General features: G+C 33.2%; 1 protein-coding gene across 1 annotated transcript in view; it reads right to left on the bottom strand.

Annotated features, from left to right (window-relative positions):
• The window catches only part of SEMA3D (semaphorin 3D), a 196,515-nt gene that overhangs the window by 51,172 nt on the left and 118,818 nt on the right, over positions 1 to 26,525 (bottom strand). Inside the window, exons 6-9 of the mRNA XM_081286835.1 lie at positions 25,734 to 25,853; positions 21,270 to 21,363; positions 18,581 to 18,709; positions 7,541 to 7,683 (exon numbers count right to left, since the gene is read on the bottom strand). Coding sequence (XP_081142961.1) covers positions 7,541 to 7,683; positions 18,581 to 18,709; positions 21,270 to 21,363; positions 25,734 to 25,853 — 486 coding nt within the window. The remainder of the gene's footprint in view (positions 1 to 7,540; positions 7,684 to 18,580; positions 18,710 to 21,269; positions 21,364 to 25,733; positions 25,854 to 26,525) is intronic.

The following is a 26,525-nucleotide window of genomic DNA, read 5'->3' as shown; positions in this document are numbered from 1 at the left end:
GGTCTTGGTGGCCACAGAAGGAGGAAGAGTAAGAAGCTATTCTCAGCATTGTAGTCTGGTATGGCACATGTGGGTTAATTGCCAATAGGGTTGAATTCTCTTTGAAATTGTTTCCTCCTCTCCTGTACAATGTGCAGAACTCTGAGGGTTGAGGGGAGGAGGGGTGTGAAGCTCTGGGCAACTGAAGTGGGAATTGCTGACTAATATTATTGTATTTAAGTGGTGCTTTCTTGTCTTTTGATAGAGTCAGTCTCTCTCTCTTTGAAGATCTATGTCGTCAGTAAAATGGCCTTTATCTGTGAATACTGGTCCACAGAATTGAGAAAACCCCATAAGAAGGAAGAGGCAGGCAAAGAGGCAACCAGTTATGATAGATAAAAACAGTAAGCTTTGTGAGCACATTTTTTTTTTTTGATAAGACTTTATCTGTTATACATCTATTACTATAAGGTAAACAATAATAAGACTTTGGAAGTGGGAAAAAAAAAGGAAAGAAAATTTAATACTGGTTAAACTTAAGTTTGCTGGTCCATAAGTAAATAATAATGATAGGATAATTCAGTTCAAACTTGGGGTAGCCAATTCAGAAGCTCGATACTATGATCATGATGTGCAAGAAACAAAATGTACACTTGGAACAGGCCTCCAGAGTTTCTTGGATAGTATGCCATGTGTATTAAAATACATTATTATACTATAAAGAAGAGTGTGAATGAAAATATTTTCATATGTTAAAAGTAATGAAAGATACTGAAGTTATGCACAGCAAATCAAATACAAAACTTTCCTTTTCAGACCATGAGTCTTCATTTACAATATGCTTAAATTCTATATTTCATGTAACTCATTCACTGGGATGAACAAAAATTCTGGCTACTAGAAATAAAATATAAAGTGAAAATAATGATAAAATTATAATAATACTATGATAAAATTTTAATAATAGTATTAAGAAGAATGACTTGAGTTAACTTCACAAAATATCACACCTGGTGATCAACTCAGTTAAGTTGTAGAAAAAAATCTATACTATATAGGAACATGTGATGTGTAAAAATAAGTATCTCATTATTATTTTCTTGAGATGTTGAAGTTATAGTAGGCATTTCTTTTTGCAAAAAATGAGAAACTTATAGGCATCTTTCTTCTCTTCTCTGGCATAAAATCTAATTAGTGCTTACTCTTCACTATTGTCAAATGTTTTAGTGTCTTTTATAATAGGAAAAGGAATCCAAAATAAATTCCAGACAGCTCAACCGCCAAGAAACCAGAGTCTCTCTCTTACTTCACCTACTAATAATCTTGAGATACCTTAGCAGTAGAGGAAACAAAAACATAAAAAACATCTAAGACAAAGGGGAGAGGAGAAGAAAAAAGCAAATAAATTATGGCAGGCATTGGACATAGTAGTTTTTAAGGGATAAATTCTATAGAGACTTTGAAGGAAAAAATTTTTCTTAAACACTCAGTATTTAGAGACAACTGTTTGTGATTTGCCATTAGAGAATGGCAAAGCAAACAGAAATGAAGAACATGTTTTTCTAACTACTTTTAAAACTCATAAAGATTATTAGAAATGCAGGATTTGGATAATACACTATGCTAAAGAACTTAGTTCCTAAAATTGAACATATTAAATTAGGTAAATCTAGGAATGTTTAGCAGTCTATTCCAGGTAGGATCAGAGTTCATGAATTAAGGGAGAAAAAGAAAAGAAAGCTACAACAAACAGAATAATTCCCTTCCTAAGAATTTCTCAGACAGGAAAACAGATGGAAGTGAAGCAAAAGCACATCTGTAACTCATGGGCACTAAATCTCTCATTTAGGTTGTAAGTGACACACAAAAACCACAGCTCGGTAGAGATCAATAAATACGGAAAGTGTCATCGGCCTAAAAACACAGACCTTCAAAGACAGTAATTGTCCAAATAGGATCATATATCAAGTAGACAATGCAAGTGGAATCGAAGCAAAAGGCTATTAATGAGACCCCCAGGCAAGTTATGTGAAAGGGCCATCCAAATTGAATTCCTGGCATGAACAAAAGGAAATACTGCAAAACAGAAAAAGAGAATTGGCATATCCTACAGCTGGAATCCGGAGTGGGCTAGCATAAGTAAGCAAATGGACAACACTTCCAAAAATGAATAGAATCCAAAAGTAATGCAAAACAGCCCTGAGGTGAAAAGTCACAAGCTAGCCTTGCAAAAGGGACTGGCATTTCCACACTCTAGTTTATCGGAACACACACACACACACACACACACACACACACACACACACACACATACACACACAGTAATAAACATCACACAGACATAAACAGTGGTATCTGAGAGTAATAACTTGCAAACTAAATAGACACAAATCTTCTTAGCGTCTATTTAATGCTGCCGTGCCTGTTCATTCAGTCAGCATTTAATATCTCACCAGGAAAAGCTGGGTGATTTACCACCTATAAGAGGAGTTTTCCCTGGTTTAAGTGCTTCAAGGTACTGATTGTTTAAAAGCATGGGAGAATTATAGAGGTTGACAAGGACTTAAGGCTAAGTACCTTATTTTAAATATGAAAAGAGTATCAAGTAGTTTGACTGGAAAGTGTGACCCTACCAAAAAACAATTCTCTACCATGTACAATGACACTCATGCTGGGTTTGGAGAGGTGTAGATTAAAGTCTTATTCTCAGACTATCAATGATCAATATTGCCTTGTGAAATTATCTTCTAAATCAATTTATTTAGTTTACAATGTCTCCCTCCATCCATACCTCTTCACTAAAATTTACATTGTTCAAATCATTCAAAAATTTTTCACCGGATATGGTTCCAAATGATTTTGACATTATTTAGAAATAAAATCCATCCTCAAAGTATAAATATTCTTAAAAATGAGGTACACGTATTAAGAGTAAATTCAACCACTAAAATTAATATAATGTGTTTCTCAATAATATTTGGCAACTAGCCTAACCCTAACCTGTTAACACACACACAAAAACCACTACCACCACTACCACCTTCTTCCCATGTGTAATCACTGTTAAGTTTGTTAAATTTACCCAGCTTCAAAAGGTTGAATTATGATGTGTTCATGTGTGCGTGCATGTCCATGTTTTTGCTTTGTGGCATTAAACTCACTGTAGTATGACCAGATGTTTATAATTTTTTATGTGTATAAATGTCTTATAATTGAATTGTGTTCAAAAACACAACTCTAAGTCCCTCCTGTTTTCAAGACCTTCTTGAGTATCTACCACACCCAAATCTATATGCTCTCATGGAAGCCTCACATTTACTTGTAAAAATAGTCATGGAAGAGTCATTTCCTAGTTTAAGAAACCAAGGTAATATGAAGTAGAGCAAGATGTAAATCTACATTAGATTTCAAGTTGAATATCATTTGGGCAAAGGTCATTGATGATAGCCTTACTATCAAACCTAATACCTGGCTGACTACTTTCGGGGTGTGACATCCCTGACATCTGCTTTCTTATTGAAAGAATTTCTTATCCTTCAGACAGGATGACACTCCCTTCCAGTTCTCTGCTTAGCCGTTAAATAATTTCTTCTTAATTGCCTTTGCAGATACTTTCCTATGCTTCCTTAAATGTCATTTTCCCTCAGGATTCTGTCCTTGCCTTTAATCTTATGCCACAAATCTTTCAGAGCAATTTTAGACAGTTCCTTGACTTCAAGATACTGATGACTTCCAAATTCATGAGTTCAGATACTATTGAGACTCAGGTTCATATTTTCATGTAGCTAATGTATCCCAGCATATCTCAGAGCCATATCAAATTCAACATGCCCACATATAAAATCTATGCCCCTAAACTCTTTTTAGTATTTCCTATCTTGTATCAGAATGTGTCCCTTTGCACATTTTTGTGATCCATGCCTTATCTTCTAGAAACAACAATTTTCAAGAATATAGAAGTACTTGTCTACAAGGTGAGTATCTTTTCTGAGATAGGAGCAAGGGAGAATTAAAATACATTAAAAATTTAGTTCCTCTGTCCTGCTAATAATATTTCAATAATAACCATCACATGGCTACTGTATTGGATAATGCAGATAGAGAACATTACCATCATCATGGAAAGTTCCATTGGACAGCATTAGTCTATACAAAATGTTTAATAAATGAATGATAATTTAGGAGCTTTTAGAAATCTGCAAAAAGTTTCTATTTGAAAAATCTCCTGAACTTAACTTTACCTCTTTTTTTTCCTATTGTCTTTGGACTTAATAGGCCTTCTACTTGTAAATATTTCTAATACATTTTTAAAAATTTTTGCTAAATATATCTACCTATCTTGCTAATTTTCTGCCTCAAACATCTTGTAACTCTTCATACGCAACAGAATAGAATTTGCACCTGCTAACACAGAAATAAGATTATCACCCTATTTGCCACTCCAATCTCAAAAAAACATTGTTCCCATACGTACCCTTTGAATCACAGTTATAAGATTTCAGTGTTCCATGAAAAAAATAAACCCTCTTACAGTACTATCTGAAATGCCTTCCCTCTCTTCCTTAGTGCAATCCTGCTCCCCCGTAGGGCTTGATTTAAACACTACTTCTTTTATACAATATTTTTGAGCCTCACTGAATGCTTAAAAATTCTTAGCTCTTACTTTTAATACATTATATTTTGGTTATCTGTTAATATGTCTATTATTCTCACTATACTATGAATTTTTAAAGAAAAGGGGCACTGGTTTAGTTATACAAGTTGTCTCATGCAGTACATTTTACACAACATTTTAATTTTGTTGCTATATTTGAAATAAACAAAATAAGATATGAATTAATGGGTTACAAAATTAAAAAGATTTACTCTTCTTCTCTAAACAATTTTATAGTCATTTTTTGTGTGATCTTTGCCTATCACCAAGACCACTTCACCAATCACTATATCCTATTTGGCCCAATAGTAATATGTTGGGCATCTCAAAAAAACACCTTTTACAAATCAAGATAGATAGATAGATAGACAGAAAGAAAGAAAGAAAGAAAGAAAGAAAGAAAGAAAGAAAGAAGCTGAAGAGGCAGAGAAATCTTAAATTGTCAGCAGTTTTACACTGTGCCAAAGTATTCAGTTAAAAATGAAACCAAGCAACTGGAATAGGAAAAATAAAACCTGAATATTTTCAGATATATACTGTGGGAAAATGCTGGTGGAACAGTACAAAGTACTTCTGTGTTACTGAAAAAATCTCGGTAAACTCAGTAAATCACACACAGTTTTCTCTTCATTCTTAAACCTTTTCTTATAGTTATCAAATTTTGTTTCATAATATAGATATGCATCATGTTATTTATCAAATGTGGAAAACCAATGTTATGATGTTATAATACCATTTGGAGGGTTAAGAAAAAAATGGAAAGAGAAAATAATTTCATTAAAGCCTTTTTACATGAAACTATTTATATAATACCAACAGTGATGCTGAGTTTTTAAAAATCATTACTAAGCTTGTCATTGCTTTGTAAGGCATATAATCGTATTTTTAAAGATTTTAAGTCATTCTTAATGTTCTTAGAGAAATTTCCACCTAGATATTACCAATTTTTGTCACAGTTTTATCCTGAAATCTTAAGTAAAATTTAGAAACATGTCTAAGATTGCTATAGCTAAGAAATTTTATACAAAGCATTTAGAATCAAATATAAACATTTGACCAATGGATTGTTCAGTCAGTGAGAAATTTTGAAGATACTTAAAAGAAGGATTAAGTGAAGAGATAAACTAATGAGTGAAGAACCTCTTTTGTTTTTCTTAACGTAAATTCATCCATCACACATCCTTATTTGATCTTACAATTTGTTAGCTTTTAACTAAGGACAATAGCATGACAAAGTCTTGCTGTGTGGTCTCTGAGGTTTTTGAGTTAGAAAAGACTCATTTACAATCTTCTGTGCCTTTCCAGTTCAGTATAAATTTGTTCATAATTTAAATAAAATATTCCATTCTTATATTGATGAGAGTCTAGGTTAAACTTCTAATGTGGAAATTTACAAATGAAACAACTAAATTTTAAGGTATTTCTTCATCTTTAAGGTCAACACTCACTATGTTTATATTACGATAAAAATATTACTTTGTTATAAATGAATTTCTATTAAATGATTAGACCTATCAAGAAATAAGAGTTGCAATAGCTCCCAAACACACTAACTTCTTATATATGTTCATCAGAAAGTGACTTGAAATACCTTTAACATAGTTCACTTATACAGACAATGTCAACCAACATCATAGCTATTCAGGGTCAGGATACTGTTGTTAGAAGGCATGCTTCAGTACACTAACACACTAAGTCTACAGAACAACAGCTATTCATCCCTAGGCACGAGGCTTCAAGAGAAATCACTGTGAACTCAGACTCTGAAAGAATGAGGATGCTTTTTCAAGAGTCTGAACCCTGGAGGTTAAGGGGATCAGTGGGAGACTGCATGATTGGTTAGGATTCTAGGCAAAGAATGATCTGGGTTCACATGTTGGCCTCATTCAAAAGCTGAGTTTTCATGAACAGTTTTATGTTCAGTGATAGTTTGTATTTCTAACTCTGGAAGTGTTCAGAACCTGATGGTATAGACTAAAACAAATAGTGATAGTCTCAAATGGAAGAAAATGAAAAGTTTTCATAAGACCAAAGAAAGTTTCCCACTGAAAGTATTTATTAATTTAACAGCTCTTGCCCTTAATAACCAAGTATGCTGAAGATGTCTATTTAAGAGATGCTATTTCTTATTAGATGCAAATCCAAGGAAGAAAGTTACTGAAACCAAAAATGTAATTATTCTCGAAGGCTTGTGTGCTATTAAATGAGAGCCTTGATGGCACAAAATGGTACGGTCTCACAGAATTTCTGGGTTTACCTATAATTTACATAAAATGACACTATTTAAGTCTAATGACAATTTTAATTTTCTAACTTACTTTCAAAATAAATGTTTTTCATTTTGGGTTTTTTTTTTCTTCTTTACTCCATTTTCTCTTAGAACTTGACTTAAAATATTTATCATAGTAAAAATATAAGGACATTTTAAATATAATCAATTCATATAAAATACATCATTTTATATATGCAATGTGTATTTTGAAAAAAATATAGAATATGATTGTTAGTGTCTAAGTCACTTTAGTGATTATGTTGTTACTTTTAATTTTAATATAAGATTATTTAACATTGTTTGATAACATATTAACTTTCAAGGGTCTGGATAATGCAGCATTCTTACTGCAAATTGCAATAACTGGAACAGCCCTTCAAAAAAAGTACTGAACTGCCAAAGAAGTATAACTCACATCAGGGTGACATTTCAGCACTGAAAATTCAACTGTAATATTTGAAAAAATCTAAATCCTTTTTCTTTTTAACTTTTGGATCTCAAAAATCACATACATGTAACAGTATAAATCTATCCTATGAGTTATGAATAATGGGCATTAAGTTTCATTTCATCAGTACATGGTTTCTTATACATATGCACATATGCCTTAAGTAAAACAAATGCATATATCTTGCCTTACAAACTCTTCCAACTCGAGAAAGAATGGTCTTATCAGAAGTACTGCTTTCTTGTGATGACTCACGAAAGAAGAAATATATTTTATCATCATCTGGATTGTAGGTGTCTGGTATGGGGAAAGTTCCAATAAATTTTGCTCCTGTTTGAAAAAGAAAAGCTAAAAATTAAAATACTGAAACAATCCAGCCATAATAGTATCAGTGTCTTTGGTATATAAAACAATTAGCTGCAGGATTAAAAACATGTACCATGAGTCAAATGTGGGAAATAAGACAGACAAACATGATATAATGTAAAAACATGTGATAGCATGAAAAGGTACTAAACAAGTACTCCAGGAATTCCAGAGAGCAGGTGAGAACATGACCGGTTGACACAATCGCTGAAATTCTACTAAATCTCAGTCACAATTCACTTAATGACAGGGATAGTTCTGAGAAATGCATTGGTAACTGGTTTCGTCATTATTAGGCAAACATCATAGAATATAATTATATGAATCAAGATGGCCATGATGTCAATAGGTAGTATAATCTTATGGGACCACTGTTGTATATGGATATGTGACCCATGGTTGACTGAAATGTTATGTGGATGATTCTACCTAAAGCACTATCAAATCTAGAGATTCTGTGATTTTATATTTTCCTTCTATATGCTGGATTTGCCACCTTTAAACCACACCAGATTTTATAAAGAACTTAGAAAAAAGCATATATATATATATCTTAAATGTTGGCACATAAAGTGTACTTTGCTATATTTTTGTGAAATTGTCCCAGGGGAAAAATGAAAACAACCAATACTGCTTGGGTCCTTTCCAGTACAGGCTCTGGAAGGTATTCTTTCTGCTTGTTTCTATCACTTATTGTAAAGATAGCCTTAGGCAAATCAATTATCTTCTCCTTTAAAAAAGTATTTAGTTGTTTGTGAACATTTATTTTTATTTATTTATATGCAAGGCTGAGGAATGAACCCAGCATATCACCACATGCTAGGCAAGTGTTCTCTCTACCACTGAGTTCCAACCCTAGCCCCCAATTATTTTCTCTTTATGTCTCAATTTCCTCATATGCAATATGAGGCTCTCAATGTCATCTACCTACTGGGATAAATGATATGATAACCAAGTGAATTAATATACATAAAGCCCTTAGCATTGGGTAGTTCCCGACCTACCCATTCAATAAATGTGATTTATTATTGAGATGGTGATGATGATAATTATCATTATAATTACAATGACCAACATCAAGAGGGTAATAGAAAATTTAATCTTATATTTGTGATAATAATATGTTTTTTCCATACTTTATTGGTGCACTATAGTTGTACATAATAGTGAAATTCATTGTTACATATTTGTACATGGACACAAAATAACAATAAAATTTGGCCAATATTATTTCCATGTGTTTCTCCTTTCTGTCCCCTTCTCCCTACCCTAGTCTTTTCCTGTGCTCTACTGACTTACCTTTGATTTTCATTAGATTCTCCCTCCTGCCCTAACTTTTCTTTTCCTTTTCCTCTCTAGCTTCCCTATATGAGATAAAATCTATGACCCTAGGCTTTCTGAGTTTGGTTTATTTCACTAAACATAAAGTTATCAAGTTCTATCCATTTTCTTGCAAATAACATAATTTCATTCATCTTTATGTCTTAATAAAACTTCACACACACACACACACACACACTCAACATTTTCTTTATCCATTCATCCATTGAAGATACCTAGTTTTGTTTTATGAATTGTGATTCCATCAACATGGGTATGCATGTACTGCTATAATATGCTGATTTTAATTGTTTAGGATAAATACCAAGGAAGGTATAGCTGGGTAATATGGTGGTTCCATTTCTAGTTTTTTGAGGAACCTTCATATTGATTTCCATATGTTTTTTCTCATTTACAGTTGCACCAACACAGTAAAGTATTCCTTTAGCTATACATGTCTCTGGCATTTATTATTGTTTGTATTCTAGATGGTTGCTGTTCTAACTGGAGTGATATGAAATCTCAGTGTAGTTTTTATTTGCATTTATTTACTTGCTAACAATTTTGAACATTTTTTCATATGTTCATTGGACATTTGTATTTCTTTAGAGAAATGTCTGTTTAGTTTATTTGCATATTTATTAATTTTTTTTGGTTTTAAGTTTTTTGAGTTATTTTACATATTGTGGACATGAATCCTTTGTCAGAGAGTAGCTAGAAAACATTCTCTTATGCTATAGGCTCCCTCTTCACATTCCTAATTGTTCACTTTGGTGTGTAGGAGCTTTTTAATTTGATGCTCTCCCTTTTATTAACTCTTGGCATTATTTCCTGAACTTTAAGGGTCCTATTGAGAACATCATTGCCTGCACCTATGTGTTAGAGTGTTGTTCCCATGTTTTTGTCTAAGTGTTACATAGTTTCTGGTCTAATTCCTATCTTTGATACATTTTGAGTTGATTTTTGTACAGGGTAATAATACATAGTTATTAAAAATGAAGTAAATCCATACCTTTTGGCATGGATAGATGAACATAGTCCATGTAAAGTGAAAAACTATTTGAATATATATATATCTTCTTTGTGCTACATCAATGACAAATCCATTTGTCTAACTCTTTGCTGAAAAAAAGCATTCAGCATTTTAAGTTTTGATTTTGTATTATGAATTAACTAGGTAACAGATCTGAAATTGGCTGACACTAGTTCAGAAATAATCTTTAGATTAAAAGCAAAGACAGAAAGAATGGTTATTTAGACACAGAAAAGGACTTTAATTACTTAGCAAATGTGAAGTACCCGGACCTGGAAGGAAGCACAGAACACTTGAGTGTTTGGGAAGTAGAAGCAGAAGAAAAGGCAAGAAAAGCTTCTAAAGAAAAATAAATTGATGGGAGGTGAAAAAGATCAACATTGCCTTCTGTAGTGTTTTTATCTCACAAGCACTGAAAATCTTTCCCTTGCAAATGTACAGCAATTGGTCAAAAGTTGAATAAAGAAAGCTTCACAATAGCTTTCTTCAGTGGACAAAAGTTAATGCTGGAGTCCAAATGATGGGCAGTTGAGTCATTACCAGCCCAACCTCTCTGGGTCAGCCCTGTGTCTCCATCCAGTCCCTGAATGAGAAGGCTTAAGAAGAAAACAGAGAAGAGAAATAGGTACATGAACTTTCTTCTCTTTAGTCTTTATTATTCCCCTCTTCTTTTCAGAATTTAAAGCTCTGATGGACTTTGACACTACTGATAATCTCATTTTGGTATGGACCTAAGGAATTATAAGAAAATTTAATTTTAGAAAACCACATAGGACTTTTTAAATGTTCCTTGTCTAATTGATGTCAAATGGGCAAAGTCTGTTAACAATTCCACTCAAGGTTTTTTGTTTCCCCTTCTCAGTCTTTCTTTCCAGTTATTGTTACATCACAAATGCTTGATTTTGATCTCTGAGCAGAGTAAAAATCCTTTTCTAATCACAAATTAGCACTTTTGATTTATTTATATATGATTTCTTAGTAAAATTCCTTGTGGACAAAACTTTTCTTATAAATATGGGATTAGGGTTTTAATAATTAATTAAAATAAGAAATTAATTTCTTCTATATTTAAGAACTGCTAGGAAAACAAAAACGAATAAGAACTGACTTTTAAATTTTAATTTAGATTAAGGAAATAGTGACATATGATCAAGATACAGCTAATGAGAAAACCTGAACTTCACTTTTCCGACTGACTTTGGGCTTCCACAGACATGACCAGGAATTGGTCATAATCTATAGAATTTTTGAATTTACAGATTTCTTAATACTATGTTACCCAACTGATTGAAAACCTCTAGATATATTTTAAATATATATAAATATAAAAATAAACAAAACCCTGTAGTAGGGGATTCTTCATCTAAATTTGAGTCACTAATAGACTACTATTCTGCATATGGGGAAAAAGATATGAGCAGATTCAGTAATGGTGGTAAATAATGCAGATATATAGATAGATGGGGGAGTAGGGAGCTGCATAATAAATATAAATTCTTAAGATCAGAAGTATAAAACTCAAATTATCCAGAAATTAAAGAAATACAATAGAACTACCTTATCTTGACAAATATGTGAGCTTAAAATGCATATTAACCTGAGTAAGTGTTTCTTACAGAACTTATTTAATTTCAGTAGAAGTTATCCATGTAGCATGATGCCTCTTGGAATGTTAGTATCCCATTAGAGCTGTATAATAATTGAGTTAAATTTTAAAAATAATATACTGGTACAATATTTAAATAGTGGCACACAATTTACACAATCATCTATACAGAAAGAAATGAGAACTCTGTGATTTGATATTCCCAGGTAACAGGAATACCTATGTGGGGGAGAAAGTGGCTTGTAAAACTTCCCTCAGGCACTCACTGAGGTGCTGGGTCTCTACTTGTTTCCAGAGTTCTACAGAGGAAACGGGGTTGTAAAATAGAATAGAATGTACAAGACCTAAAAGAAGTATAAAGAATTTGGCAAATTTTTGCCATTTTTCAGATAATGTATAGGACAACTTCCTTCCAATATGAAAACCCCTATGTAAGGATTGCCAGGTAGTGCTGCTATTTGAAATGGTTAAAAGTAGAATATAAGTCCACTTCACATTTCAGCAATTTCATTATGACATCAATGGAGGAAAATAGTGTAGATATTTTTCCAAGTGCTACTTCTTTTAACTTTCAATTAATACATAACATACAACATGGATGGTTTTGTGTTTATTCAGTCACTTCTGATTTTATTGAAATGTTAGCTCTTTTCAAAGTCTTATATGAAAATTGTTTTGGAGGGAAATGTTTATTATATGATAAAATCTAATTATGGAAAAAAGAGGTGGTATCAAATAGGATTCCATTCTGTGATCTAAATATAAGCATACTTATGAGTTAAAAATAAATACTAATTTCAAGAATAGAGAGTTTCTTGCCAATTTTACTGAGGTTCTGTCTTACACTCATGTTTTATGATAGTCTTTCCTGACCTGCTGCCAAATTTGGATAAAAATAGGTATCATTTAATTAGTGCATAGTTGTTGAATTAAACAATTTAAAATCATACCAGGAGGCACCTGGGCTTTATTACAGCACATTTTCTCTCTTTGGCATTTGAAACACATGCACTAATAGGGATGGAGTTTGAAACCATGCGTTTTCACAAATGAAGTTCTAGCATGACACCACGAAGCTCTGCCAAGTGAAAATGGCATGTGGCCTGCAGAACTCACCAATTCCACTTCTCCCCATGAGCTCTTTTCATCCAGATGAGCACACCTACCCAATGATTTAACATACTGAGTTTCTAAATTTCTTTATTTCTGCTGTAATATCTTGTTCCTACTATTTTTAAAAACTTCTTTTATGTGGGAGGAGAATTTCCAGACAATAGAGCACCCCAAAGGAAACTTCAAATGAAAACTGCCTCCATATGTTAAAAATGAAAAGTTAAATCAAAAGTTCTCATTTACTCCAGGAAAGAAAACAAAAACATATGCATCATAGGCATCATTGTTTATTTTCATTTTCCAAGTGGTAATACTCCTTAGTTGCATCCTAAAATTCTAGCAAAGTTCAACTCTGTTAAGTAATCATTCTAAGTTATGTTTATATTCTATTTCTTCATATGTTCTAGGATTAAGTTTTGATAAAGAAAAATAGGAAATTATCTGGCTCGCCATCTAGAACTGCCCATAGTATGGTTTAGTATCTCAAGGAAGAAATCAGCATTTATTTTTCTCAAGTTTTAAAATTGGATTAGAGCTGGGTGTGGTAGAGTATGCCTGTAATCCCAGTGACTCTGGAGGCTGAGGCAAGAGGATTGCAAGTTCAAAGCCAGCCATAGTAACTCAGTGAGGCCCTAAACAAGTTAGTGAGGCCCTGTGTCTAAATAAAATATTTTTAAAAGGCTGGGGATTGGCTCAGTGGTTAAGCGCCCCTGGGTTCAATCCCTGGTATCCCTGCCCCAAAAAGAAGGATTAGAGAATCCTAAAGAAATTCTGAGCAAGATCTTCCACTGTTAAGTAAAGGGATCAGCTGATCTCCCATTGGTTAATGCAAAAATAGAGCACAGAACACAATATGGAATACACTCACATACTTAGGAATTTTTAAGTACCTAAATGGTTTAGTGACTAAAAGGTACTTATAAAAGTTTCATCTATTGTAATATCTAAAAAGCATAATTCTATAGAATCTATATTTTAATTGTTAAATGCTCAATCACTAATTAAACTTTTGCATTTCACTTAATCTAAACATAATATTACATTAATGAGAGTTTAGTTTGTCACATGCAAATAAAAAGTAGGAGTATAAACTGAAAATGAAAGCACAGAAAGCAAAATTTAACAATTTCTTAACCAGAAATAAATAACACAATATAGAACAAACAACAACAAAAAGACATTGATATGGAACCATTCAGACTTAATAAAGACAAAAAAACCTGCTACTCTTCAAATGATCCTGATAAGAGAATAAAAGCCAGGCACCTGCCAGTGATTCCAGTTATTGGGCAACCACAGGTAGGCAGATTAACATTGAAAATGTTAATTTCTCTGTTACTTCTTTCAAACTGGCAACAATCTTATGAAACCCAATAGTGAGGTTCACATCTATAAGCTACATAAATAGTAAATAATATTCAAAAATGTGTTGTAGTATATGATTGTAGGATAGTGCTCATAATATATAAGTAAGGATACTTTAAATTAGCCTGTCCAAAAGAAATCTCTGCACTGATGGAAATCTTTCATATTTGTGCTGTCCAATATCGTAACCTCTAGCCCATGTGGCTATTGAGCACTTGAAGATAGCTAGAATGAATGAAAAAGGAAATTTTAATTTTATTTAAATTTAGTTAATTTAAATATAAATAGCCACATATGGCTAGTGTTTACCATAATGGGCAGGACAGCATTAGACCAATCCAATGTCAGTGTGTGCTGTAACAGGTCCAGTTTTAAACAGCAAGAATCTTTATTTTTGTAATTACCACAAAAGAGTAGTCAACCTTCTAGATTCAAACTCAACAGGTTACTCTTAGCAGAAGTTTGGGATCACAATGGAAGACTCGGCTTGATGGTGACAGACTTGGAGGTGTCCCTTCCCTATGCTCTATCTCAAGTTGTAAAACATGCAGTTAAATAATAGAATACAATTCATTCTCAACCACAGCACAGTTCATCTGTATTCTCTTTTCTCACACTCCTAATGCCTGACTTTGGTCTTTGAACCATGGACTAACTATATCTGGAAAATGGCCATTTCTCATAGAGGAGGACAGAAAATTTCTCTGAGCAAGCCAATATTTTGCCATAGCCCATCAGATCTCTCCTCATAATAAGAATCTCATGTAATTTCTATAATTTCTCCCCCTGCTCTGTCCTAGTTTCCAGGAACCAAGGAATTTGTGATTGTCTGATCTCCTGAGCATCAGGCTCTCCTCACTCTGGCCTGCCTTTTTGCTTGCACTTGCCATGGTTTCACCCAGATTGCTCGCCTAACCTTACTTTCTCTAACTGTCCTAGTCCTTGCTGCCGGACCCACATCTTTGGCATGTAGACATGGACCCTTTTCTATGGTGAGGCTATATGAGCAGAAGTTATGCCACCAAAAGAGTAGAATTTAGGTTGCTAGACTGTGTCACACACTGGAAAGAATTGGGTCCTGATACGGATTTCAGTTTCAATCTCACTTATACTAGCTGTTTAAATATGGGTTATTTACTAACTTTTAATATGTCTCCTAATGTAAAGTGCAACCAATTATTCTCTCAAGATTATGCCAGTCAACAAAACAGCATTTTAAAAGTTGTATACAATAGTGACTTTATATAAGATGTTATATGAAATAAATTTGAAAGGGAAAAGAGAAGAGCTGGAGATATCAATTAGTAAATACTAAAATAGGGGCAATAAACCAGAGATGAGGTCATGAAGGCCTATGGGAAGATGGCAGCCATAGAAGAACAAGGTCAATACACAAGTTGAAGGAAGTAGAGGCCTTTGTGATAGATTAGATAAAGGGATAAAGGAGAGGAAGGAATCAAAGATAAATCCAAGGTAATGGGAAAGATGAAGTTATGAAGCATAAGATAGATCAAAATCAGGAAGCTGATGTTGAAGGGCAGGTTAGCAGCAAAACAGGTTTAAAAAAAAAATTTAGACTTTAGATCCCATTAAGTGAAGGGTCATTTATTAACTTGTAGAAATCACAAAGTTAGTTCATGGTACAATTGAAGCTAAGGCTCTGATATCTTTATTTCCACATAAAACAATCATTTTTATTTTAGTCTGAAATGAAAATATAAGACATTCAAATAGTTTTTAAGGGCACTGATTTACAGGACAAGGATGGAATTATATTTTTGGGAAACAATGGAACACAGGTAATAGTTGAAACTACTAGGTTACTGAATGATGAAGTATAAAGGGAAAAGGAAAAAGTGGTCAATAGTTTAACATGCTAAAGAGATGTCAGAGAACCAGAGTGCATTCGGAGTTTTAGTCCCACATCTGACCTGTCCCATTCAGGAATGATAGCAATGAGGGTGATATCGGCACTAATCCAGCTCTTGCCTTTTAACAGACTTCCCTAAATGATTTAATGTAATGTTTATGATTCTAAACATATATAGTTATCAATAGATGCCATTTTAAATAGTCAAAGATTTGAAAGCTCAGAAAGTTCTGATCAAGATCACACGTAAGTAGTATTCAGGATTTAAGTGCAGATACTTAAGTTTCAAACAGCTATGACCTTCTTGTCTAAGCTGGGATAATTTGAGAGTAAAAGAATAATAGAAGTAAACTGGAAATCCTGGGCAAAACCAGGTCCTATGGTCACTGTGGTTATTAGACATTAAGTCTGCCTTGAATGACCCAAAAAGATAAATTCAGTTCTATTGAGGTTAGACTTTTATCATAGATCTTTTTCTCCTTCCTTCAGAATTTTACTTCCTACTGTCTTGAACTCTACCTTATGTCTTTAGATTCTTCCTTTCACAAATGTGCTCCTCAAATATGCTTTGCTGTGTGTTCGAGTACGTCTCCACAACCAGCACCTTTGTCTCTGTACCTTTTTCATTCCCATACTTTCATTCAATGAACACTTTTCTCCTTTAGTTTTCACATCATGCTATCAGTTCATCTTTTAAAAAATAAAGAACTGATTACCTGATTAAAACAAAACCATCAATGATTCTCTTTTAGTTTCACAATAATATTCACAGCTTGTTAGTCCCTTCTCCCAATGTCTGCTATGCTGTAGGATAAGCAGCTCATTCATGATACCCGAGGTCAGCCACCTTCCCCTGTCTATCAGGGCAGGGACCATGGGTAGAATAGCACTCAGTATGCAATAAGGACTCAAACACTGTTGATTATGGAAATGTTCAACAATTCAAAGGCTTCCTACTTTGTAATTCTATTCACACAGCAATAACAACAGCATCCCAGGTAAATAATAGTTGCATATGTATTTTCGACATTTATTTTTTTAATATGTTGCAGATTTATTTATGGACAACAAAGAATACTTTTTTAAAAGAGTAACAATGTCATAATATTTGTCATTCCCAAACTGAAACATTCTATCTTATACTACATCTTAAAGCCATAAGAATATCTTATCATCTAAAGAGATATCTAAACTTGGTGGTGGGTGAAATATAGGAGTTACTATCAAATCAAGAAATTCCACAAAAATATACTGTTGGGAATTGTTTCTTATTTATTTATTTATTTATCTTTGTTTATTTGGAGATCATATTTTTACATAAACAAATAGATCTGGAGGTTTTTTTTTTAATTATTTTATTGTTGGTTGTTCAAAACATTACATAGTTCTTAATATACCATATTTCACAGATTGATTCAAGTGGGTTATGATCTGGAGGTTTTGACTAAAGAAATGTTTTAAAAGTGTTTCTTCTTTTGTTTATGTTGTCACTGTTTAAATCACACTGAAATATACAAAGATGGCCCTTAGAAATGCTCTACCTTGGCCTCTTCCACTAGAGCCCAATATTTATGGTGAGAATGGTAAATGTGCTCTGCCTACTTAAATAACAGTTTTATATTATTCTGTCCTGCAGAGTAATAAAGGCATACGTTAATTAGAAAACATTAGAAAATCATGATAAAATTTGGCCTGTTGTAAGGCAATGGGGTAAAAAATTTAGACTATTGTATTAGTTCTTAAAATAATTAAGAAAATTCACTTAGAAGTTTCTTGTTTTTTTTTTCTTTTTTAAACCCAAAATATGGCATGACCCTAAATATAATAGTAATCAGACAAACCTATGTCAATATCAATATTCTTAAAACTTTGCAGGGCTGTGTAACGCCAAACACGAATTTTAGCAATAGAAGTTGTCATTATAACTATCAATGTTAAGAAATGATAAGGAGAGGGAAATATTACCTACCTGATTTGATAATTACACATCATACACATGTATGTATTAAGTTTATACTATGTCCCCAAATATGAAAATCATTGTTAATTTAAAAGAAAAGATACAATTATGTATCAATTACAAATAAAAAATATGTTCTAGAAAAGAAGAAGTTAGCATTACAGTCTCACCCCTTTCTACTGAGCTAAGAGGCAATAGATGGCTTAGTCATTAAACCACAGACTATAGGAGTCAGATTACCAGATTGAATCCTGGCTCTGCAGCTATGAGACCTTGACCAAATTAGTCAACTCCTCTCAAACTGCAGTTTGCTGATCTTTCAAAAACATAAAATAATACTATATCTTACATGTCATTGTGAATTTTAAAAGTATCTATACAAGCATAGATAGTGCAAACTACATAGCTCGCACTCAGTAAATACCAGCTGTTACTATACATAACAAAAAATTCTGGAGATTTGTCTAGCTTGATTTGAATTAGTTTCAAATGTATTTTATAATGTTGTACTTAAGCAACTATACAAAAACACAACCGAATGGACAATAAGGAGCTTCTTATCAATCCAAAATCAATGAGAAAACCATCACTAACCATTGAGCCAGTAGTGCTCTGAAATGTCAGTTCTGATGTAATGGTGGTCATGAGTGGGCCCCAGGGACCGTGTGAATGCAGTATCTTTGCCAAGGAAATCAGATGCTGTTCCAGAATAGAGGTACTCATCTGGGAGAAAGAAAAGCACACATAGGACTTTTCAGATACTGACCTTAGATACTATTGAAAACATACAAATTTCACAGCATGACACCAAAGACAATGCTTGCTTCACATCAGAATATATTGTTTCACAAATTTCTCTTTCAGATTTTGAAAAATAAACTTAATTGAAGACACAAGTCAATTAGCTTTCGTCATTTAATGCTAGATACTCTAAAAAGGCTAAATTCTTCCACATTAATAATTGCACATACATTGGCTTCTCTTTGAACCAACTCTTTATTCCTTCTCCCCACAAATATTTCAGCAAAATATTATAGTTAGGAATTCTTCTTTGTAACAACACACAGAAAATATTTAAAAAATTAAATGCCATAATGAGGAATGGATTGTGTAATTAGTATTTACTTAACCGAACAACCTCAAGGACCACAACTTTTCTTTGCCTAACCTCTGCTGAAAGGGAGCTTTCAGCACTGAAGTCATTCTTTGTAATTATAACATGCTGCATTCCTTGTAGCTAATCATGTCTCTAATAGTTCTGATAAACAGGAGTTCTTGAAAAGAGAAAGATGTTGCATTACAGCATACCAAATTTCTTTGTCCTATTATTTACATAAAGTGAATGTCCATGTTTTATCAGGCACAGAAGAGAGAAAGGGTAAGGAAAAGAGAGAGGGGAAAGGGGATGGGGGAGGACAGAGAGGAGGAGAAAGGAAAGAATGTCAGGAAGGAGGAAGAAGAAAGGAAGTAAGTCCAGAGGAGGGTACAGAGAGGTGAGGGGGCTGAGAAAAAGAACGAAAGGGAGCAAGGAAAGAGAATCAGGGATTGAAAAGGAGAGATGAGGATGGGGGAGTGGAGAGGGGGTGCTGGGTCAGTGACAGGGCCCCCCCTACAGCTAGTGGCAGGGCTGGGAAGGGGCTGAGTGGGTGGCAGGAAAAAGTGTTGCCCCTTTGAGAGCCAAGCCTTTGCCATTTCAAGAGCCTTTTACAGTCCACTACTGTGGGTTATATGTTAAAAAAAAAAAAAAAAAAAGTAAAACTGGTCTACAGAGCATTTAAATTTTTAAATACCTATGTATGAAAATAAAAACATTAGTTTATCATTGAAATTCAACTTTCCTCAGAAATGTAATCTAAATTTATCTAAATAAGCCCTTGGGAAAATTATGCTTAAATAATGACAATAGGCAGCTTCTAAAGGAAACCAAACAATACACAAGTGAGAGAAATTCAGTTGTGTAAATGTGTTAAAGACACAGTAGTACTTCATCCTCTTAAGGTACTTCCTAAAGTATGTCAGGTTAAATGGAAATATTTTCTTGCAGAGCAAATTTTTTTAAAATCAGAAAAACATAACCTAGTGAAACCAATGATCTTGCTTTGAAGTGAAACTGTGCATGTTTCTGTGTGTTTTGAAAATTATGTGGCTAACATTTACTCGTCCTCAGAAAGTGAAATAGATAATTTGGGATTCTCATCTGTCAAGTGGGATTAATACCCTTTATAAAATACAATGGACCGTGGGCACTGGTGAGTCCTTTTATGATTCTGTATATGACTTTAGATGCAATGAAGACAGTTTTTAAAACTAGATATGCAGAACCAAATTTTAATTTGAAACCTACCATGTTTTCTGATAAAATAGTCAATTATATATTTCAAAGTAATGGTTTGCTTCCCTTCCTCTTATCAAACTTTTCACAATGTCTTTGTTGAGATCCCAAATCATCTATTTCACTTTCTGAGGACGAGTAAATGTTAGCCACATAATTTTCAAAACACACAGAAACATGGCGCACTTTCACTTCAAAGCAAGATCATTGGTTTCACTAATGAAAATTAAAATGTCACGGTGCTTTAGTCTGATGGTTTATTCAAACATTTGATAGACAAGTTACATAAAAAGAGACCAAAGTCATGAACCAAACCAAGACAAAAGGTATTCTGGTAATGGTTGAAATTCTAGGATCCTGCTGACATTCTATAGAGCATACTTCAGACCACACAGTACTGCCTGCTTCCTTTGAATAAGATAACCATCTCATATTTAAGATGTATACAAAGTGAGAGAAGACTAAATGTGCAGCAAAAAAAGAAAAAAGAATTCCCATTTCCATTAATAGAACATTTTGGGAAAAATATGTTGTAACATTATATATCTGTATTTGATAGCTTGATTCATTTGGTTTATTGATTTACACACATGCAGAATTCTTAAATTTAAAATCCCTACTGAGTCAAATGGGGACATAACTCAGTATAAAAAAATAGGCATATAAATATAATATTATAGAACAAGCATGTCATTTGCATTAAAAAATTCAACCAGAAGTTCATTTTAAAAGCAGCTGTGTAGACATTAGGATTGCTGAAACCTCACTTTATTGGAATGTTCAGTATAAAAAGATTTGGTACTAAAATACTGGAACCAAATAGCTGGTGGAAGACTAATCCAAAATTATCTTCAACTCAATAAGAAAATGTGGCTTTTCTACACATGTATGTCTACGTATATCTTTTCAGAAAATCATTTTAGAGCAAGATATATGTGTCATCAATCTTACCTGTCATTACTGATGCAAAAGGCTGCTGAGGATCAAAAGGACATTTCAGTCTGCCAGACTCCAAATTATGTGGGTCCAGTTTGAATATGACTTCCTGTTATGAGAAATATTAATGCAAGTGAGATTTTTAATATTACAACCAGTAAGTACATAGAAGATAAGAATTAAATTCTAACTCATTAATTCAATAAAAACTAATAGAGCATATATAGCATGTACTTCATGCTGATCCTTAACTCTTTAGCCAATATTACATTTGGCAAGACTCAATTCTCATGTTTGGTCTCCTTTTTCCCAAGGTGGTAATGAACTACTATCAATATCAAAATCACTAAGCAAACATATTTTTAAGCTTACTAATTAGTTTATTATTATTAATTTAAACCAATCTCCTCTTTTAAGAAATAAATTTATTATAATATTTATGCTTTTATGTTAATGATTATGATTTATGTTACTAAGCATCTGCAACTATGTCAAATTACTTAAGCCATGCATGTGTGAGTGTGTGTGTGTGTGTGTGTGTGTGTGTGTGTGTGTGTTAAATGACATAAAAATGTTCTGAGGCAGGCAGTTAATTTTCAGAGCTATTGATGCATGTGGGCAAAAAAAAAAATATCCTGTTGTAGTATTTTCACTATTATAAAAACACTATACACATTAAAGCCACATAGTTATTTTGGCTGAAACATCTATTTTTGTAATAGTGGCCACAGACAGAATGACATTGGCAGACTTTTAATATTCAGGAAAAAAAAATAACATCGTAAGTTGATCTTTCCAAGAAAAATATGAATGCATAATGAATGTAGCCCCATGAGCCTGAGTGTTTCATAACAATGACAACACTACATCCAGCAAAAAGGCAGATGACTCACTCTCTGCATTTGTTGGAGAAGTCCAGCATTTCAGACATTCTCTCTAGATGGATTATCTGCAAAGTTATACCATAGCTCACATGGAATAAGAGAGAACTGTTCAATGCTACAAGCACTGAAGCAAAAGGGATAGAGGACATTGTATTACTTATTGTATTATGTTGTCAGTTGAGATTTTTTTCCCCTTTTGAATGAGACCAATAGTAACTAAAAAATAGTAATAGCAATTTAAGTAAACTGATTAACAATCAATATTATGTAGTATTAAATAAACGTACTTTAATGCTAGCCATAGTGGCACCTAACAGTTAACAGGTACTAACCAAGATCTAGGAAGTTTATGCAGATTGTCTCACTGAGTCCTCACCATAAGTCTAACAGTGTAGCTACTTCAACAATTCCAGCTCTGCCAATTACTATAATATTGAAGACAGAAGGAGCACATTCTTTGTTCAGTGTCACATAGTAGTAGTAAAAGGCAAATCAGGAGCTTGAACTCATGGTTGTCTCCAAAGTTAACAATATAGTCTCAGAATTTTAAACTCATTTATATAAGAATGTGTTCATGTTAATTTATTGACTCACTGTGACCATGTAACATAAGTCCAAGTGTGTTTAGTTTGATCAGGTTAGTTAATGAAAAGTAATAGAGGACCCTAGGTACAAAAAAAAAATCCAATGAAAATGTATTTAGGGCATACTTCCAAACATAGCTGGGGACAGAGATGAGTGGGGGATGGGGCTGTGATAGTGGCTCTTAAATAAGTTTACTTATCATTAAAGGCACATTACTTTCCACAGGTTAACAAGGCCTGTTGACTCTAAAAGTCTATAATGAGATACTGTAAAGGGAAAAGTAAACTAAATCCTGTTCTACAGATTATAATAAAAAACTAGAAAATATCTGGAGACAGCAGGAAAGCAGGTTTCCTTGAGCCAGTCAAGGGCACCTACAGAAAAATAAAGTAAAAGAATGGATGATTCAATGCACTTCCTGAGATAAACTCATGGCATTACATGGCACTCTAAGTTTTGAGATTTCAATTTTATGAGATTTGCCTCCTGAAATTCCTTAAACCTAATTATTTATGCAAAAATCACCTGTCTGAGCTTTTCATACAGACATATTGTTAGAGAAGGAGAAAAGATAAGTAGATAAGAATGATAGTAAGAAAATATTCAATCATCGAAACTAGGAAAGTTACTGCCAATATCATCCCCACTTAAAGGTAAAATGTGCAGCAACAGAGTGTTGAACTCAGAGAAAAGAACTTGCTTCTAATCCAATTGTTAAACAGCTATCACAATTTCCAGTATTGCAGGGTATTAATATTACTTCATATAAAGTATATACACACACACACACACACACACACACACACACACACACACACATATGCATATGTATTTTAAACTTATGCCATTTTACCTTTCTGTCTTCCTGTTTCCTATTTTAATGAATATTAAGTGATTAGAATGGAGCAAGTGCTAATCCAAATTATTGTTACTCCAATCATTTTCTCATTTTGTACTTTAAACTCTGTGAAGCAGTTACTGTCATAATCATTATCATTTTATTGAATCAACAATAAATTAGGAAATGTATGCAGTATGCATCAGGTCATGGAGTTGGTAAATGACTGAAGCCATATGTCAAGCTCTGATGGTCCGTACCCAAGCTACTATTAGAAGTTGTTGACAGCAGTCTTGATTTCTCTGTTGAATCTGGATCCAATTGCCCTCTTGGCATGACCTACTGAACAGGTTTCAAATGCAAAATGTGCAATTACTAACTCACTATTCTATCCACAAACTTGGTAATACTCTGACCTCAATAAATAGGACCACGCTCCAACTGGCTGCTAATTCTCTAGGATTCATCATAGTTATTTCCTCTTCTCACTGCCCCAGCCACATTAAGTAGCAGTCTCCAGAGAGTTCCTTCCTCTAGCCCTACAGAGTATCACTGTTTCTTCTCTCCAGCAATCTTATCTTAAATGAAAAGGGATTCTAAACTCTTACAATAATTTCTTGAAATTAATGGTTCATTTAAAAAAGTTAATCTTGAAGGAAGACTGCCCATACAATTACCTGTACTTCTGACCTGCTGAAAACTCTCAAGGCTTAATACTCCTGTTCACTCATAATTTTCTTATTCATAGAACTTGTAAATTTGACTGCCCCAGGGCTTCTTGACAGTCGCAAGCTAAGTAATTAGCTCCATCCAAATTCCCTTTCAGCACGTGTGACTTTTAAGGAGCTATGAAACACTATTTGCTTCCCTCAGCAGGTTGTGAGTTTGGCCTTTAGCCTCAGGTCTCAAAGCACACCCAAGCTGTGGGGCTATCTCATATAATTACACCCTATGCTATGAGCTACTGTTATATATCACCCTTCATCAAAGCTAGGCGGGAGAACATTACACCAGCAACAAAGAATGATGGATTCAGTTGCCAAGTCTCCTAATGGTTCAGAGATTTAACCATCATGGTTGCTTTATTTTCAAACAGTAGAGTCTGGGCTGCTTAGACAAGCTGGTTAGAGAGGAAAATCTATCCTGCCACACTCGTGGGTTTGATCTCTGCATGAATCAGTTAAATCAATGTAAGGAAACCTGTTTCAGAACCCTGGACTTTACTTTCAAACACACAGCCAATCATCCTGCAAATATATGTGGTTATTCACAAGAAGCATATACATAAACATGAGGATAACAGTCCATACAAAGAAACAATTTAGAGTTCATATTTTAAAGCTCAGCAGAGCATGCTGGCTCTAGATGCAGACTGTCTTGGTTCTACTCATTACTAGATCATTTATTGGGTGGGTGACCTTAAAAATAAAATTTCTTTCCCAATAGGACAACTTTTGCTAACCCATATGTTAGAATTTATAAAGGTATTAACTTCATTAAGAGTTTGTGAAATTCCAAAAAAAAAATAATCCATATAATGTGCAAGATATCACAGCACTTTAAAATAGTCATTAGTTAAATTTCTGAAATTCACATATTTTTTATTTGCAAAAGTGTTCATTGCTATCTGGAATAAATTCATCTTAATTAACACATACTTTATTTCTTCTATGCGAATTAGGTGCTACATAATCAATAAGTTCAGTTTGTTCATTAAAGTTCTCTTTACTTAGTGACCACTATCATAAGGATTCATAACAGGTCAACTTTACTGGATGGGAAAAATGAAATTATATAGAAATAATTCCACTGCAAGATCATATGGAAAATGGATTCTTACCAACAGCAACAAACTATATATATCTACTTATAAAGGAAACTCAAGGGAAAATGAAAGTATCCAGAAAGCCCATATAAAACAAAAAGACTTTTAGCATTTTACATTATTAATTTTATTTTTTATTAAAAATAACTTTTAATAGAAAATGTATTATGTAGCTAAAATGTATAATCAAAATGATAGTCCATAAAATGGTTAGGAAGATGAGTCCTTATACAGTTAATAAAGTGTATTTTTAATCTTTATATTCAAATATATCCCATTTATATTAAAGTTATTAATTAACAAAATATTGCAATAAATTATGCTTTGCATACTATGCATTATATTACCTCCTTGTAGGCTCCAAGATCAATATATCCACACACTGGATGAAATGCTCCAGTTCCACACACATAAATGTGAGTCTTGTTATAGGGTTGAAGAACTCGGATGAAATTTGCACATTCTGTCTATTGGATGTAAAAATTAAAGCATTAGCACAGGGCTCAAGTTTTTGAAAGATTATCCTTCGTATCACCTGTTTTTGCAAGTAGATAAATCATTAAATATTAAAAAATAAAAATATTTATTACAAGGTTTAAATGTCTAACTGAACAAAAAAGATAGGGCAAATGTGGAAATTATGGCTTAATAGAGTGACTCCTTACAATAATAAAACTTTTGAACTAATCAGAATGTTAGAATGAAAATCTTTATAGTGATATCCAGTGAGACCTGGAGAATGGATATACACAGAATGTGAATGTGACATCCATACTTTCTTTCAAGTACACAGAGAAGAACATCCATTATGCTCTAGTGTTAACACTCTATCCTACATGGCTCTAATTGCAACACCATCTGTTGCAGCTATACTGAACACAACACTAGACACAGATATGTATTTCATTCATATAGATCAAAATGCCCTATACTTGTTTCCATTTATTTTCAAATGCTACAAAGTCTTTAAAAATTAGATTGTTTCCTATTGATTTCAATGGTCTCTTCTGCTTTTCCCATGGACATGCTTTAAGACTTGTATATCTCTTCTTGTTTTGAATATGCTTATATATATATATATATATATATATGCTTATATATATTTATTTATATCCTCATCATTTTTAGAACTTAAAGTG

Source organism: Spermophilus citellus, assembly GCF_964194105.1.
Source record: "Spermophilus citellus genome assembly, chromosome: 3".
Taxonomy (NCBI): domain Eukaryota; kingdom Metazoa; phylum Chordata; class Mammalia; order Rodentia; family Sciuridae; genus Spermophilus; species Spermophilus citellus.
This window is presented reverse-complemented; position numbering and strand designations above follow the sequence as displayed.